General features: G+C 34.7%; 1 protein-coding gene across 1 annotated transcript in view; it reads left to right on the forward strand.

Moving 5' to 3' along the window:
• The window catches only part of MACROD2 (mono-ADP ribosylhydrolase 2), a 2,039,958-nt gene that overhangs the window by 69,130 nt on the left and 1,951,790 nt on the right, over positions 1-19,038 (forward strand). Inside the window, exon 3 of the mRNA XM_047069512.1 lies at positions 7,943-8,050. Coding sequence (XP_046925468.1) covers positions 7,943-8,050 — 108 coding nt within the window. The remainder of the gene's footprint in view (positions 1-7,942; positions 8,051-19,038) is intronic.

Here is a 19,038-nt window from a genome sequence, read left to right on the forward strand (position 1 = left end):
TCTCGGCTGGACTTTGTATTTCCTGCATTACTTAGCATGGCTATCATGCCTGGAATGCCTGCCTCCCTAATCAGGGGAGGTCTCACTCAAAGAGGAGCACTTTATTTGAAGGTTTTCTTTTCCTGACAGGTTTAGTTTGGAGTCCAGGGCTGAAGAAAAAAAAAAAAAAAAGAATCTGTTGTTGAGATTTTCATCCATGGAAGCTCTGTGGAAGTTGAAGCTAGGAAGAAAGTCAGGGGGATTGAGTCTCAGGCCAATTGAAGAAGTGAGCTATTAAATTGTTAGGGAAAAACAGGCAGGAATCTGGGATATGGCATCATGATTATTAGGCAGGCATGATCATAGGAGATACAGGTGTCGCAGATCAATAGGCTAGCTGGTTTTAAAATATAATCTCAGGAACACAGCCTGCATCTCTGGGGTTCCTTGAGGTCTGAGGCTGTGTTCCTTAAAGCCTCTTAATGAACCCAATATTTTTCTGATCGTCTTGATTATAAATTTAATTTAATGTAAACATTAATTTCTATAGATATTTGCTTGATCTTTACTTTTAAATTTTGTAGCATGGTCTTACTGATTTTTCTGGCATCCTCAGAATTGAAGAGGTACACTGGCAAGAGGCCCCTTGTTGCGAAAACACTCAGCCAATTGGTGCTCTTGGTGGCTTTTCTGTATCATGCCCGTGGTTGCTAGAACACTTAATATGAGGGAACTTAAGAATTTGGACTATTCTTAGGCACTTCATGTGACTATCCTCCTGCATCTTTGTTTTCCAAACATGGTCAGGGGACCCAGTGGTGGTCCCTTAGCTGTTTATCAAGTGGCCTTTAGGTAGTGTGGCAGTTCCAAGCAAATGTGATGAGACAGTTTTACTCAATATATTTTAAAAGTTTGAAATGTAAAATATAATTGTGATTTTTATGAAAATTCTATTTTGTTATCAGTTATAGTCTTAAAAGTTATGCTTTTAAAATAGGGTAATATTGGTCAGTTAATCTTAATGAAGATTCAGTTAACAAAGTTTGCTTCTCCTAATGTATCTTAATGTCATTAGTGAGTTAATAAAGAATTTGATTAAATTTGTTTTTGTTGTTGTTACTATAGCATTGCATTATATTCCTACCTCATAAAAGGGATCAATGTCTTTAAAGTGGTTTAATTGATGCCAAAGAAAAGAGGTGAAATTGTAACATAAATGCCAGAATTCAGAATTAAGTCATAAATGTAAATAGTAAACAGAGTCCTAGTGCAAATAGAGTATGTGTTGGGATAAATAATCCGCAAGTTTGATGATCTTGCATAAATAAATAAGAGAAAATATAAATAGAAGATACATGATTAATATCAGCAAATTTGATTTTACTATGTAGTCCTCTAATCCCTGGTGTGTTTTATGTTATGAACCATTGTCAAATAGTAGCAGGAAACAACCAAGGCCTTTGTATTATTTTTAAGGTATTGTAACCACATTGATAAACCAATTACATTTTTTTTCCTAGGACAAAAGCAAATAATGCTTTGAGGGGGGAGTTCCTATGTTTGTAATAGAGAAGAGACTTAAACAACAGGCACCTAATTCAGAATTGGACTCTTTGAAATAAAAAATAGGTAAATGAGAGCTTGCATAGCATATTGGGTAAGAGCATGGGCTGCCTGAGTTAAAATCCCAGGTTTGTACTTACCAGCGGTATGTGTACTTGGTCAAACCACCTCCTTTCTATATGCTTTAGCTTCCTTATCTACACAGAGAGAATATTAGAAATATATAGTACATAGATTTGTTAGGATGCTAGGAGCTAATATTTATAAACATTAGAACAGCACCTGGTGCCTAGTAAATGTTATATAAGAATTAAATAAACTAGAACTAAATAAAAATGTCCATTAGAAATGTTTTTGTAAAGATGAGATTATGATTCAAATAGATATAAAATAAACACTTATGAACAATTTTATTTAACTCTGGTTCAGAAGAGAATTTAAAGGGATCACATATATAGGTAGTAAGGAACTCTGAAAGGAATTTGCAAATAAATGCAAATTGACCACAGGACAATATCAGTTGCATTCAAGGGAACATAATTTATTTGCGTTTCCATGGACAAGAATCATTTGCATTTTTATCTGCTTTCTATAACTTACAGACTTGTATAATAGCTCAAAGACAATGAAAGACATTATGCCGATGGGTAAACTAGATGGGATACCCACTATTATATTTTCTCCTCCATATCAAAGTCTTTCACAGTTTTTTTTGGACAAAATATTACAAACAAATGATAATAAAACCAATTGAAGGTTAATAAATATTATTTGTTACTATTCCTCAGAGTAGGAAGTAGAAGGGACAATTTTTTTTTTTCAAATACCACTTTTGAATGTCACATGATATTAACAAAGACATTCTATTTAACCAAACTTTAGTTTGGTTCCTCTAAGCCCTTTTCTTGACTAGGATCCATTCTTGGTAGACCTGCATAGCTCAGTGTTAGCAAGAATCTTGCTAAGTCAATTTAGAGAGTATTCCCTACCCTGGATGTCTGATTGTCTTCTTTATCTGATTTTTGAAGCCTTTTGTCTTCACTCCTGACTGATTGGGGATCTATTAGTGAGGCTAACTCCTGAGCCAATGCCCCAGATGACAGCCATTAATCTTAGGATTCTAAGTATACTCTCTAAAGCTGGGTTAGAGGCCCAGGCTTCTTTGTTTGAAAGGTACTTCTTGGGCTAGAAGTCTTTCTTCTTGGCTTTTTGTTTTCAGTGGCAATTTACCCCTGGGCTGCGAAGGATTCTCCTGGCTCTGTGTAGGCCTGTTTTCTGTATTTCATCCTGCTTCTCCCTTGGGAACTTCTGAGTCCACTGAAATGCCCTTCTTGAGGTTTTGCTGATTATATGCTATGCTATCTCTGCCTACTTTCTTTCTTGCTGGCATGACTTTACTAAGGATAATTTGGAACTTCATTGGCTTCTTTTGGAAAACTTAAGATCTTCAAAACTGGCTCCTCTAAGATCTCTCTCTTCCCATTGCTTCTGATCCTCCTTCCTTCCCTTATAGTTGTTGATCTTCTTTTCAACTCCCTTGAATTTCTTGATGTGTACCTTTTCGTATTTCTACCTTCAACATCCCTCTTTTCCCTTCCCACTGAAGCTTCTCAACTCCCTATAATCATTTGGACTTTAGGCTCCCTACTGCTCATCAGGGGCTCTCAAGGGACTCAGGGACTCCTGAAAGCAACTACTCGTGGCAGAAAAGGAAGAAAAGATAATTGGAAACAGACCAGATGCTTTATATACTCAGATAAACTTTGGAGACATCCAGACAGCTGCTTGATGTCTCCTCAGTCAGTTTGTCACCTAAAATTTCCATCTATAGGGTATTGAAGAGGGCATCTTTTGGGATGAGCACAGGGTGTTGTATGGAAACCAATTTGACAATAAATTTCATATATTAAAAAAATAAATAAAATTTCCATCTATAGCCTCTATACTATTATATTTTTTTTAACATTTATTTATTTTTGAGACAGAGAGAGACAGAGCATGAACGGGGGGAGGGTCAGAGAGATAGGGAGACACAAAATCTGAAAAAGGCTCCAGGCTCTGAGCTGTCAGCACAGCGCCCAACACGGGGCTCTAACTCACAAACTGTGAAATCATGACCTGAGCCGAAGTCCGACGCTTAACCGACTGAGCCACCCATGCGCCCCTCTATATGATTATATATCAGGGAAAATGAAAATTCTTGAAAGTCTCCTCCACAAATGTTGGTTAAAAAGCATTACCACTCATATTGAACAGGTTACCTTGATTTTTTCCTTCTGCCAGAAACAAAATTTAGATAAAAATATCAAGGGGAGGATAGATCAGAGTGTATTACTGTGTTTACCTGACTTATGGCTAAAATTTTAGAATGAAAGCCACAAGATCTTTATATCTGTTTTTATGTATGTATATATTTGTATGTATATTATGTATATGTGATATTTTTCTACTTTTGGATTGTATTACCACATTAATCCATAAAATCCCATAAAGGAACTCTATTAAAATTGGCTGAAAGGTAAATGAGAGCTTATAAAAATATTCCTAAAACTCTCAGAAACAGAAACTAATCCAAATACTTTGCTTTTCAACTTTATATGACTTGAGTAAATTTTTGGTGAATAATATTCGCTTAATATTGTTGGCTTAATAAAAATAACTATCTTCTGAGTTATTAGTAATATGATAAGAGCATACATTTTGTTGTACTTGGGTACAACAAATAACGTTGTATTATATCTGGATGTTTAAGATTATAAAAATTTTAAATTCAACCCAAGACAAAATGTATAAGTAAAAATGCAGGAAAAATTAATGCTGGATATTCATGACACTTTGTATTTGAAACATAGCAGTAAAAGAAAAATCCATTTATTTAACTTTTTTAGGTTTTTGCTTTTGTGCTGCTTTCCGAACATTCATGTACTGTAAAAATAATTAACTGGGAAATAACTTGAGATGATGACGAGCTTTGTTTCATGTTGAATATGTCTGCCAAAAAATAGTTTCCATGTCTTTGCAAGACCTACATATTCCAGTTTTAGTTAGCATTCTGCTAAATCAGTTTAGAGAGAATACTCCACCCTCAATATTGATCAAATTCCACATCCCCTTCCATACCCCAAGTGACGTCTGATCACCCTAGCCTGCCTTTAGCAAGAAGCCTAAGTCTGTTCAATCAGAATCTCCCCCTGCCTCTAATTTTTCTTCTTAGTGATTTTCCTTCCATTGATTCCCACTCTGCTCATGGCAGCAAATCCCTACTTGTCCTTGCTGTATTGGGAATTGAGCCCCATTCTGTACTGAGATCTTTTTTTCCCAGTTGCAGTATTTTCCAGAATAAAAATCTGTTTTTACTACTTTAATTACTGTCTTTTTTGCTGTTGTTTGTTTATATGTTTTATAATATAAATAGTATGCAGTCTGGAAGAACAATTACTGTCATGTGTACATTGACAGATATTTCAACTTGTAGTTGAATAAAGCCAATTATGTGCAAAATGTGAATTAGTTTTTGTGTACATATATAACGTCCATGAGGTAGCACTGCTTGACAGTTTTCTATCTTATTGCCGAAAACTCAGGATGTAGGAAAAGATACATTGGAAGAGCTGATCAAACACAGTTGTGTGAAAAGGAAGGCAATGCATTGCCATTCAAATAAAAGAAATTATTTTCTGGTGTTAATGTACATTGCTGCATTTACAGAGAGTAGTTGGTGGTCAAAAGTATGCGGTCTGGTTTTGGCTTATTGCTAAAGGAAATACAGACACTTATTAATACTCTCAAATTATAGCTCTTGAGTAAATTTATGCCTTTTTTATATACCGTGTGAGACATTGGGCAGCAAGTATAAGTCTGGCTATGAGGAAGAAGGATGCTTGTACTTATTCATGATGCTGATGATTCTAATAAGACCATTTTGAGTAACTTATTTGAATAACATGTCACAGCAGTATATTTATTTGATACGTTGAATTTGCTTGAGCCTTTAGACTCAAAATGTCACAATTTTAAAATTTGCAGATGAGAGATGAGGATTTCTTTTAAGAAAACTGAAATGTGGTATAAATGCTTGAACTTTAAGTCTTTCCAATACCATTCTTTGATAATTTCTTTATATTTGGAGAAAGAAATACATGATTTATTGTCACATATGTTAAAAAGTCACATTATTACAAATACAATTTTACATACATAATGCTTCATGAACAAATGAAGAAGTAGTTTTTAGAACTAAATGCAACTTTAGGAAGGATTAGAAATCTATCTACTTTGTATCCCAAGTTGGAAAGTCAAACTTTATGCTTTCATTTGTGATATGCTTATCAACTTAATGCCTGATGGAGTTCTGAAACTCATCAGTGAGAAGTGTTTATAATTTCAGGTTTACAACAGTCCAAATACGTATACTTTTTTTTTTTTTTTGACAAACCACCAAATATTTATTGTCATTCAATAATCTTTAACTGGGAATTAGGACTTTCTAATTTGGTAAAAGTAGTAAGACTAGAAACTGATTGGGTTTGGAACTCAAGGTGTTCTGGCTCAAAGTCTTTGTCAATGGGCCAGGCATTGGCCTGGCAAGAGCACAAACAAAATTCTTTCACTGATGGGAATAACAACAACAACAACAACAATAATAAATGTAATGATACATTTTTCAAAATAATATTGTTTGAAAATATTTCTTAACTGCTGTGTTTTTCTGAATATAGATGTTGACATAACTTGTCATCTTTGTAAATCCTTTGTTTAAAAAAAAGGTAGTGTTTGTTGAGAGCTTACTGTGGAACAAGTATTATTCTAAGTATTATGAACCCATAATTTTGAAGGAGCCAGTAATTTACAGTCTGAAGCATAGAGAAAATAAATAACCTTTCCAATATCACCCAGTTGTTAACTGGTAGATCAAAATTTGAACAGAGATAGTCTGGTAGTAAAGTGTGTGCTTTTAGCCATTACCTGACAAGGACAGACGGTACTGGAGAAGCCCTTGAGGTGGTTTTATTTTTTTATTATTGTTTTATTTTGAGGTCCTCTAATGTCTTTCTCTGCTCTTTTCACATACAATTTTCCCATTTTATCCTCCTCCTCCTTATTATTATTACTACTATTGTCAACACTAATGAATATTTTGATTAGAATCCTTTAAGGAGAGCAGTGATTACAAAGAAGGGGATGCCTCGGAGACAGAAAGAGAGAAAAGATCACTTTTGTGACCCAGGATCATATCCTTACTCTTGGCCAATTTTTTTCTATGGCTATGGGGGCCCAAAGACAATTTAAGTGACTTGTAACCTATCATCTCTAATCTACTAAATACTTCAAAATTGCATGCTCATTTAAGAGTATCATAGTGAACTGATAGCATTATCTTCTCCCTTGAAAGATTTGCACAGATCATAAACACTTTAAAAAGTTTGAGTTTATAAATCTCCTTTCATAGAGGTATATTAAAAAGCTTTCTATGTATAGTAATATGATGTTTTTTAAATCATTGATTTTGTAAACCTCTGTGTACTGTATTAACATCACTTGTTAAGAATGAATGAATCTCAAATTATAGTATTATCATAAAAGATTTAAAAGTAGGTCAAGTTGTAGAATGTAATGTTTTGGCTTGTTTTCAACTTACCAGTTTGCTGGCTGTTGTGTGCAGGACAGAGCTTTTCTCTTTTAAATCTAGCAGCGCCCTCTAGAGTGAAAGGTTAATACAATTTGATAAGAAAAGCAGTTTGACCCACTCAAGTATTTTTGATCCTTCCCATTTTGAGGGGCATTTGTTACTTACAAATAGCAAAGAGTGGAACCAACATGTTTTTGTTCTGGGTGAATATTTTTTTCAAGGATGACTTGGTAACTACAGCGAAATAGAAAGAAGCTCATTCACTGTGAAAATTTATTTTTGTCTTGGCAAATCTTTCAAGGGAGAAGATAATGCTATCAGTTCACTGTGATACTCTTAAATGAGCATGCAATTTTGAAGTATTTAGGAGATTAGAGATGATAGGTTACAAGTCACTTAAATTGTCTTTGGGCCCCCATAGCCATAGTTGTACATCTTTTTCTTCTTATGAAACTTGATCGTTCATAATGTTATTTTAAAATTGATATTTTCATAATAATAAGAAACATTGAGTTTTTTTGACCAATATAACATGTCTAAATTTATTGACTGCCTATTATATACATGATGTACTACATTTGTATTGAGGAGTACATAATAAATAGAGAATAAGCCACACCCCTGATACTTACACATTTATTTCCACTTGTCTTGTATATCAGATTGTGACCCATATTGGCTGTTTTATCAAAATTGTCCTTAAATAAATTAAGACTATACTATTGATATAAATATATGTATATATATATATATATTCTTTTTTTATTACAGAAGAAAATACTCAGGAAACATCACAGGTGAAGAAAAGTTTGAGTGAAAAAGTTTCTCTCTATAGAGGTGACATCACATTGCTAGAGGTAGATGCTATAGTCAATGCGGGTGAGTACTTGATTTTTTTGTGATGTATTATATGAGTATTATTTTAAATTATTTTTCATAAACAGGAATGTAGGTATTTTAGGGAAAGATGTCCTTCCTGGTGTAGAAATATCTTATGTACTTCCCTTCTGGATTAAAAACACTGATGATTTATTTTATGTATGTGCTGCAGTTAATTTGCTAACTCATGGTATCCATGCTAAGTTGAGACTAGGGTACTAGATCATTGGAAAAGTGAAAGATTATTGCAGAAAGTTCCTCAGAAAGAACTTTAGCAGCTCTATTGTTGCTGGTTTCACACTTGGGTTAATAATTTGCCAACATAAAAACAAATTCATCAAGCTTTTTCTGTCTTTTGAATAGGTTGTAAAGAGATGATTGAACTACACCAAAACAAGTAATCTAGAAAGTAATTATTTCTGCGGTTTCCAAATCACAGTTGTTTGGTTGCTCATGTTTGCTATGAAATGCTTTATTCTAATTATTTCAATAATCAAGTAATTTTTATGTTTGAAAATAGGGGAAATTAACTTATTTATGATGGTATCTCCTATATATTTTATTATGTGACTATATGTCAAATACATAGTAGTTGTGATTCTATAAAAATAAATGTCAATAATAAAAGGATATTTAATGATTTTAATTTGTGTTTTGTAAAGGTAGACTTTTTTCAGCCTATCTTTGGCTTGAAAATGCTAAATAAAAATAAATTTGGACTTAGGTAAGGAGAGACTTTGTTCAGAAAGATTATTACAGTAAGGGGAAGAGTACTATTGTAATAGGAGAAGAAAGAATATTGCAGTAGGAAGAACCACTTTGACCACAAGATCTATGAGTATCTCAAAGATCAATCAGAAAGGGGCTTTTCTTTTATAAGGAGGAGGAAACAGGCTAAAAAGAATTGGGTGTGGGGGACTGGGATGAATGGATGGCATGATTGGACAGTTGATCAGGGAATATTCTTCCCCTGAGGTCTGCTGATTCTTGGGAGGGGTCATTCAGGAAGGATTGTTCACCTTCCATTGCTCAAGGATGGGTCAAAGTCCAGGGACTTGAAAGAAGGAGAAAAGCCTTACTAAAGTTTGGTCAACTCCAGTTAAGAGCTGTTGACCAATCAGAATGGTCAATATGGACAAACAGTTCAGCTAATCATTTATGAGTGAAAGAATGGGAATTTGGAAGATGTGTCTTTGTCTTGTCATAGGTTACAAGGGATCATCCATGAGTTTTATCTCAGTCACATGGGGAGCATATATCTGTGCTGGTAAGCTGTTTCCTCGAACACAAAAGGGTGAGGGGTAATTTTTTGGCAGTCTCTGTTTTCCAGGAGTACAGGGTTCATGTGAAATTCAACATTGTCTTGAAGTTTCCTCTGGTGATGAATAAATTCACACAGGATAGTAGGAACATGCTTTGGTGGGTGAACAGAAGGATCTCACAGAGATCTGGAATGTTGTTTAGGAGATAGATAGACTTCTAGCAGGAAGTCTGGAAGTCTCGTCAGCTTGTTATTCCCTCAGAATTGGCTGTCGGTTGCTTTGTACTGTAATTTGCTTTGCCATAGTCAGAGCTGTTTTTTCTTTTTCTCTTCTTCTGATTCCTCTGTGATTCCTTTCTCCTCTGCTGCATCTCTCAAATGCAAAACCTTCATGAGAGGGGATCAGCCTTGGTCATTTAATCACCACTCAATATGAATCACTTATTTTGGATAGAATTACATCTTCATGCCACCTCATAGGCTACAAGTCTCCCTTATATCTAGTCTCTGTGGACTGTTCATTTGTAGCCCTGGGTATCAAGATGCTTTTCTCTGATCTATGGGGCATCTGGGGAAGACATGCCCTTAGAAAGAATCCCATGAACTCCTTTCCAGTACAGAGGTTTAATCAGATATTATTGTAGCTATTAAGTCATTAATGATTTATTATGCTCTAAATCCTATAAATATGTAAGCTTTAATTTAAAAAAATTTAAAAGCTTTTATGTATATATAACACCAACCTTCCTGTATATTCTTGTAATTTCTAGCTGTTAATCCTAGTTCTGTTCTGTGGAGTACAACTAGTGACGTGTATTTTCTTCTTAAATACCTGAAGATAACTCTTGAGTTTCTTTCTTGTTATTAACATTACATTGGATTTGCCACGTTGGCACACTTAATAATAGCAGCAATTATGGTTTTTCTTGGGTTTTGTTAATTGTGTACATGTGTAGCTCCCCCTTGAGACTATAGAATGGTGTCTTTTCATTTTTTTGTGTCACCCTCCAAAGCGATGTCATGCCATTATGTTCTTAATAAACACTTGATACTGTATATGTGTTAAGTTGAACTACGTGCAATTGAACCATGTGCTACAAAGCACCTCTGAGCAATTGCACATTCAACATTGAGGACTTGATATAGTGAAACAATTTGGCTCTGATTTTAAAAATGAATTATTTGATCAATTAATAAAAATAATTATGGGGTGGGGCTCCTGGGTGGCTCAGTCAGTTAAGTGTCCAACTTTGGCTCAGGTCATGATTTCATGGCTCATGGGATTGAGCCCCTCATCGGGCTCTCTGTTGTCAGTGCAGAGCTCACTTCAGATCCTCTGTCCCCCTCTGGCTCTGCCCCTCCCCCACTCTAGCACATGCTCTCTCTAAAAAATAAATAGACATTCAAAAATAATTATGGGATGATTTTTACTGAAATAGAATAAAATGGTGCTAAACAGGAAAACATCACTAATAGAAAAAGAACATCCTATCACTATTTTGATTCTTGTCCTTGTATGCATAATTTTTTCATAGCTGCCACATAGCTGTGTACAAGGGTTTGATGAATTAATATGAAGGGAGGCAGTAACTTTCACTCACTCCCAAAAACCATTTGGCACCTTTAGCTCACCTCTCTGGCTGAGATTATATTATAATTTGGCCATGTTCTGCATCTCACAAGGACAAACTCATTAGGAAGTTCCTGGGTATATGGAAAAGAGATGCCAAATGTACAGTGTAATGACTCTATTTACAGCTTTCTGCTGTGCAGTTTGTTTGCCTGGTGTGTAAAGAGAGGAACAGCATTTTATTCTTTCAAGTGAACAAGGCAACATGGCAGGAGACTTCAGAGCTGCCTCTAGTGAGAGGGGAATGAGAGGCAGTGCCCCCCTCCCCCCACCCCCCCAGTCAGGGTGCCAAAGCAGCCCAGACATCACTTCCTATCAAACTTCTAAAGGTTCTCTTCCCACGTTCATGTTATATTAGTTCGTTGGAACACCAGGGATTATTTGCCATGAATGAAATGATTTGATATTTAAACTTTTTCCTAATAAAGTACTCCTTGAACTTCCTTAGATTTCTTTAAATGTGACCCAGGATGAGCCTCCTATGCCTCCTATGTATTTTATTCTTCTCTGTAGGAATTAATGCATGTTTGGTATATTTTAACAGAACAAATTTTGTAGGCAGTAAGGTATACAGGGCAGTAGCACAAGTTTTAGAGTGAGGCAGACCCAGGTTCAAATTCAAGTTCTCATACCCAGGGTCATTTTTTGTTTAAACTTTTTATGTTGAGATAATTATAGGAAATTGCAAAGAGAGTACAAAGAGTGGGAACACCTGGGTGGCTCAGTCGGTTAAGCATCTGACATTGGCGCAGGTCATGATCTTGCTGTTCATGATGAGGTTGAGCCCTGCATTGGGTTCTCAGTGGTGGTGCAGAGCCTGCTTGGGATTCTCTTTGTCTTCCTCTTTCTGCCCCTTCTCTGCTTGCTTTCTCCCGCTCTCTCTCTCTCTCTTTCTCTCTCCTTCTGTCTCTCACTTGGAAAATAAATAAATAAACTTTAAAAAAAAAAGTACATAGAGACCTGTGTACCCTTCACCTTCACCTGTGTAAGCCTCCCCCGATGGTGACATGATATAGCTGTAGTACAATATCAAAACCAGGAAATTGACATTGGTATATTATAACTAGACTGTAGACCTTATTCAGTTTTCACCTATTTTTTTTTTACCTGCATTCATCTGTGTGTGTATAGTTCCCTGCAGTCTTATCCCATTTATAGATTCATATAACCATTACTATAATCAAGATACAGAACTGTTTGATTATCTTGAAAGAACTTCCTATTTTATAGTATCCACCTCTTTGCCCTCCCCTTCCCACTCTCCACTCTCATTATTCATTCCTTTACTTTTGTCATTTTAAGAATATTATATCAATGGAATCATACAGCATGTAACCTTTTGAGATTGATGGTTTTCACTAAATATAAAGCCCTTGAGGTCCATTCAGATTGTTGCATGTGTCAGTAGTTCATTCCTTTTTATTTCAGAGTAGTGGTCCCTTACATGGTTGTACCAGTTTGTTGAGCCTTCCACCCATTGTAGGACCTCTGAGTTCTCTGAAGTATTTTGCTATAACCAATAGAGCTGCTATGGAGATTCATGTACAGGTTTTTGTATATAGAGTATAGGATGATCTATTTACTGTGACTGTGTCCTTGTATAATTTTGTATTAAGGCTATTGGTCAAAGTGTTGTGGTTCTTGCTAAAGCTCAGGGTAGAACACATTAATCTAACTTATGGTTCAGTATATCATTAGAGACAGTTTTACTTGTACTATAATCTTAGAAAAATATTTTATAGGCAATATAATTGTTATTCATTTGTGAATTGTGTCATGAAAAGGAGTTAATTCTCTAAGTCTAATGGGTTATGATTGGCCAAAGATGAATTCAGTTCACCATAAATAGGATTTTTTAAAGTGGAAAATGAGGAAGATTGATTTGTTTATTTTAGTTCTTCCTGTCCCTACCCCAGCCTGCCCCTATATTTACATGGTGGTTAATCATGGAGGGCTTGGAGTCAGAGAAATCATTATTTTATTTCTTATTTTATTTTTTAAATTTATTTATTTTGAGAGAGACAAAGACAGCATGAGTGGGGGAGGGGCAGAGAGAGGGAGAGAGAGAGAGGATCCCAAGCAGGCTCTGTGGCTCAAGCTGATGAAACTGTGTCTGATGCTTAACTGACTGAGCTACCCAGGCACCCTGAGAACAATCATTATGTTAAATGTGTCTCTTTAACTTCTTGACCAAAAGACCTTCAGTAAATTATGTAGCCTTTCTGAGCCTTAGTTTGTTCATTGGTAAGATGGAGATATTCCTGTTACTATCTATTCCTATTACTGCTTCCTAGGGCTGTTGTGAAAATCAACAGATAACATATACAAAACACTTCACATAGTGCCTAGTATGTAGACACATACTCAGTAAATGGCAGCAGAATTATACTGGTTAGTTAGAATATCAGAAAACTGATTTTTTCTACGAATGTCACAAGGAAATGATGCATGTTTTTCAAATCTTATGCACAGATATATACTACCAACTAAATGGATTTGTCCTATGTGTCCATAACTTTAGTTGTTATACTATTCACTTGAATTTTGTCAAGGAAAAGTTGTCCAATTCTGAGGCTTTTATGTTAAATTCCAAGTTTTAAAACATTGTTGGTAATTTTTGTGAACTGATGGTCTAGAATAATTGTTTTAGCTTACTTTAGTGATTTTTTTTTACTGTATCAATTGTGAATGTCATAATTGTCTAAAAAATTGAGATAGTGACACAATTGGATAGATGATAATTTAATAGCTGGGTATAATTTAATTAAAAGAAAAGTTGATGTAGAATATCTGAATATCTACACAGGTAAATCAGGTACTGGGACTGCATATGAAGGAAGAAATTTTAGTTTATAGAAGTTTCCTTAAATAATCATCTCCATTTGCTTAAAATAAATGTTACTTTATGTATTCATTTAGTAAAACCCAAATAAGGCATATTTGAAATTAGAATCTCGATCATTGAGAAAATAGGTTCATTTACTCTCAGAAATATTTTAGGACAGAATTGATAGCAACTGCTTAATTTAATATAAATTTCATTTCTGCTAGCAAAGCAGTTAAGTTTTATTCTTTCTTGAATTTCTGTATTGTATGTTTTTCTTGTAACAGTTTATTGAATAATAATAGACACAAACACACACACACATAAGTGTACAGCTCAATGAAACCCCATCCAGATTAAAAAGCAGAACATTACCAGTATGTTGGAAGAACCCTTAGTACTCCCTAATGTTTTATAGTCAGTGTAGGATAGTATATTTACTGCTCTGGCTTCCAGTAGTATACATTACTTTTGATTTTTTTTTTTTTTTTTTTGCATTTCGTATAATTGGGACCATATCATATATGTTCTTCGATATTTGGCTCTTTTTTAGTTCACTGTTATATATGTAAGATTTATCTATGTTGTTGTATATAGATATAGATCATTTTTTATTGTTATCTAATGTTTCATTTTGTGACTATGTCACTATTTCTCTATCAATCTACTATTGATGGGGGTTGCAGTAATTTCCAGTTTGGGATTATTAGTACTTTAGTGAACATTCTTACATATTTGTGTGTGTGTGTGTGTGTGTGTGTGTATTTTTGTGAATAGATATCTATATAGACAAAGGGGAAAGAATTACTATACATCAATCTTTCCCTTCACTTTCCCTCCTATGCTATGCCAGAAATGCTGAAAAGTTTCAAAATCTCCAATGTGGATAGCTGTGGGATAGGTTTGAATAGACAGGTGTGGAAGGAACCATTTTTTTAAATGTTTATTTACTTTTTAGAGAGAGAGAAAGCATGAGTGGGGTAAGGGTAGAGAGAGAGGGAGACACAGAATCTGAAGCAGGCTCCAGACTTTGAGCTGTCAGCATAGAGTCTGATGTGGGGCTCGAACCCATGAGCAGTGAGGTCATGACCTGAACCGAAGTCAGATGCTCAACCAACTAAGACACCCAGCTTCCCCATAAAGAACCATTTTTTGAGATGAATTCTTAACCTTGGCTACATGTTTAAGTGTGAGCCTCCAGCTATAAGGATCTTTTTCTAATGTAAGGATAGACAGAAAACAGGAAGTACTGGGAAAAACATATTTAAATAAATCTAACAACCATCACCATTCCTAGATTGGAAGATGTAGTATGTTAAAAATGTCAAAACTCTTGGAGTAACCTAGATTTCTAATAAAAATTCCATTGATATTTTTGAGATTTTGTTCTGGTGATAGTTGTTTTTTTTTTAATTTTGAAACTGACAAAATTGATAAATTCTAAAATTTATCTAGTAAAACAGCAGGATGAGATTTGCCAAGAAATACCTGAAAAGACAGATAAATGGCAGAAATTGGGGGAGCAGTCACACAATTCCAAATTAAAATACATATGTGAAAGCTATAATAATGAAAAAAATATACATCACTACTTCACACCTTTCATAAATACAAATTCTGTGTGGGGTTTAATAGCAATTAAAGAAACCACTTAAAAGATAGAAGAAAATATAAGGGATTGTGTCTTACCTGTGGGTGGGAAAAACCACTCTGAATTCACTAACAAAGAAAGGAACCATTGAGAAAGACTGAAGAACTTGACAACACAAATATTCCTTTTTAAAAAATGTTTATTTATTCTGAGAGAGAGAGAGAAAGAGACAGAGAAAGAGAGAGAGAGAGACAGAGACAGAGAGACAGAGAGCATGCAAGAGAGGGAGCACGCGAGCGGAGGAGGTACAGAGAGAGAAGGAGAGAGAGAATTCCAAGCCGACTTTGTGGTGTCAGTGCAGAGCCTGGCATGGGGCTTGAGTTTGTGAACTATGAGATCATTACCTGAGCAGAGATCGAGAGCAGATGCTTAATCCACTGAGCCACCTGGGTGCCCCAACATAAATATTCTTGAATGCTTCAAGAGAAAGTCATACCATAAATATATTTGGAAAGTAAATGTCAAATTGGAAAGAAAGATTAGAAACATATATGACAAAGGTTTACTCTTGTTATAGTAATAATAAAATAATAAGTATAAGCTTTCCTCAATTAAAAAAAACAAATGTCTAGTAGAAAACCTGCTTAGGAATGTGAACATGGAACTTAAAAAAAAAAAAAACAAAGAAATGCCTTATAAAAATAAGATTAAAAATTCAATACTGTGAGCATGCAGTGAAAGGAGGCATTGTGATGTGAATCATTTTTTATTTGTTAATTCTGCATCCCAGCATATTTTTCAAAATATTTCTACTCTTTGACTTATCACTTCTTTGTTTTTCTGATCTATAGTTTTTTTCTGGAGAAATTTGTAGAACAAAACTAAACATTAAACTTCCAAGGAATCAGAAGATAATTGTGAAAAGAAAATAATTGCCAAGGGGATGGATGGCTGTCAATAAATTCCCTCTGAGTTTTCATCTTCTATTTTTGACCTCTGCTATACTTTTAGACGAATAACTCTAGGAATTAATTAGTAACACAGTCCTCAGAGGACTTTGAGAGACTAAAATTAAAAAAAAAATGATAGAGAAAGTGGTAGAGGTTGCTTGGGCATTTGTTCTGTTTTCAGATATTTTTTTTTTCTGAGAATTTTTCAATGCATATAGGAAAACTTATATTTTGTTTGTCACACATACTAGTTAACTGGATTAAAAAATATTATTAGAGATTTTGTTGGGGTCTGATTATGGAAGGAATGTGCCCTAATATTCAAGGAAAATATAAAATATAAAGAAGAATAAAACATTATCTATAATTTTTCAGTTTAGTGTTTATGTGTCAGGTTCTTTTCATTTCATAGATGTATTTTGAATTTTATAAAATACTGCTTAATTTTTTTATTTTTTTACTATTATGGTTATTTTTATGTGTCATTTTAAATAGCTGTATCATATTTAATCATACACATGAGTATTTAACTGTTCTCTCAATGTTGGATATTGAGTTTGTTTCAAGTTTTTTACTGTTATATTCAGGCTGAGACAAACATTCCTAGCAGGTAAATCTTTGTAAAAATCTTTGATTATTCATTACCTTGGAATAAATTCTTTGAAGTGAAATGATGGAAGTATGAAAGTTTTTAAATGTATGTAACCAAATAGCTCTGTGGAAAGGTTAAATGAATTTATATCTCTCATTTATGAGTACTAATTTGATGACTTAAATACTAGTTTGATGACTTAAATTTTTTTAATCGTTTATTTATTTTTTGAGAGACAGAGTGTGAGCAGGGGAGGGGCAGGGAGAGAGGGAGACACAGAATCCAAAGCAGCCTCCAGGTTCTGAGCTGTCAGCACAGACCCTGATGTGGGGCTCGAACCCATGAACCATGAGGTCATGACCTGAGCCGAAGTCGAATGTTCAACTGACTGAGCCACCAAGGCACCTCTGAATTTGATGACTTTAAAAAAAATCTGTGCCTTAGAATTGCATTTCATTGTTTTAACTAACATTTCTTTGAAGACTAAGACCATAACTTTTGTTATTACCTTCTGAAATAGAAAGCAAAATTATACCTATATTATTTTATTGGCACCAATATGGTACATGTAACTTGCTGGCGGTAGCCAGGAGGCAATGGGTGAGGTTGGGTTAGTTGGAGGCTTGAAGAAAATAGTACTGACTGTTTCTCAGCTGAGACACCTAATAGCTCAACTTCAATGCCACTGCCTCTCTTCCTGAGATTCAAGATGGTGGGGACAGAGACAGGCACTGAATTTCATTAAAATGAAAGAGAAATGGTTTATTTTACTTTCAGAGTAAGTAGTACTTAGGATTTAGCATAACACTTGGCACTGTGTACATTTTGTGGTATGGCTTTGGTTCTTGGAGGTCACCAAGTATAGTTTCTCTTAAACTTGGAACCTTTATTCTAGGCAAGAAAATTTCAGAGCACACTCCTGGGGCTGGAATGGGTGGAGTTTCCTAGGTGCCATATAAGCTAGGATAATCCTGCTTTGTAAAGCGAGTCTTGACATTTACTGAAAGCATCCCAGCTTCAGAAGCTAGACTAAGACTAAGCTTTCTCAATGCTACTTTTCATGTGGACTGAGCCAATTGAACTGAGACTGGAGGATGAAACCAGTCCCCTGGGAGGGTAAGCAGCTGTGCTTACATTAGGATAAGGGACATGGGGAAATTCTAATTCAACTGGTAGTTAACAATAAACACAAATATCTTCTGCTATAGTTTAATTCTTATAAATGCATGACTTGTCAGAAGTTGATTATAGTTAAATCTAATTAAAAGCTGAAATTTATAATGGTGCCGAATGACATTTCATGAGGCCTAGAGGCTATCTCATGCTTGTATGCAACCTTATTTGGAATTCTCCATGCTCTTTTTTTTAAATTATACGGTAAAATTAAAAATTTTTTTGGTGTACACTTCTATTATTTTTAACTAAAGGAGGTGTATATTTTGTTATATATACTGGTCAATTAATTTCTAAAAATTACTTCTTTGTGACTTATGGGAAGTTTCTGTTTGTGGGCTGAAAAGCATTTGGATGATCTTCATTCTGTTCTTTTGCTGCAATGTAATTGTAGTTATCTGGCTATTAGTTAACTTAAATTTTATTAAAAAAATTTTTTTTAATTTCATTTGTTTTGAGAGAGAGAGAGAGAGAGCGCGCATGGGAGGGGCAGAGAGAAAGGGGGAGAGAGAGAGGGAGAATATGAATCCCAAGCAGGCTCCACATAGCATGAAGCCCAGTACAGGGCTGAATGCGGGGCTTGAACTCACAAACTGTGAGATCATAACCTTAGCTGAAATCAAGAGTCAGTCGCTTAACTTAAATTTTCCTTAATTAAGGTCTTGGTTTATTTGTGTAGGGAAAGGGAAAAGTGGCATTGATTTCTGAATTCCAGTCATTAATTCATATAAAATTTAGGCTTCATAAATAATATTGAAGAAAAAAGCTTAGAAAAAAGTAGAAAGTAGACATCTTCATATTTGAATGAAATATAAATCTATTAAACTTCAGTTTCAGAGGAACTTAATGATTTTTGTTAAGTTTGTGTTTGGTGAAAAGTCCCGTTATGAAGAATTCTATATACTTAAAAAGGAAAGAATTAGTACTCGATACTTGAGTAGGAAGAATATTTTTATTTATAGCTCAA

Source organism: Lynx rufus, unplaced genomic scaffold (genome assembly GCF_022079265.1).
Source record: "Lynx rufus isolate CCGP_SWC_20201006 ecotype Redwood Valley unplaced genomic scaffold, mLynRuf1.p SCAF_8, whole genome shotgun sequence".
Classification (NCBI taxonomy): domain Eukaryota; kingdom Metazoa; phylum Chordata; class Mammalia; order Carnivora; family Felidae; genus Lynx; species Lynx rufus.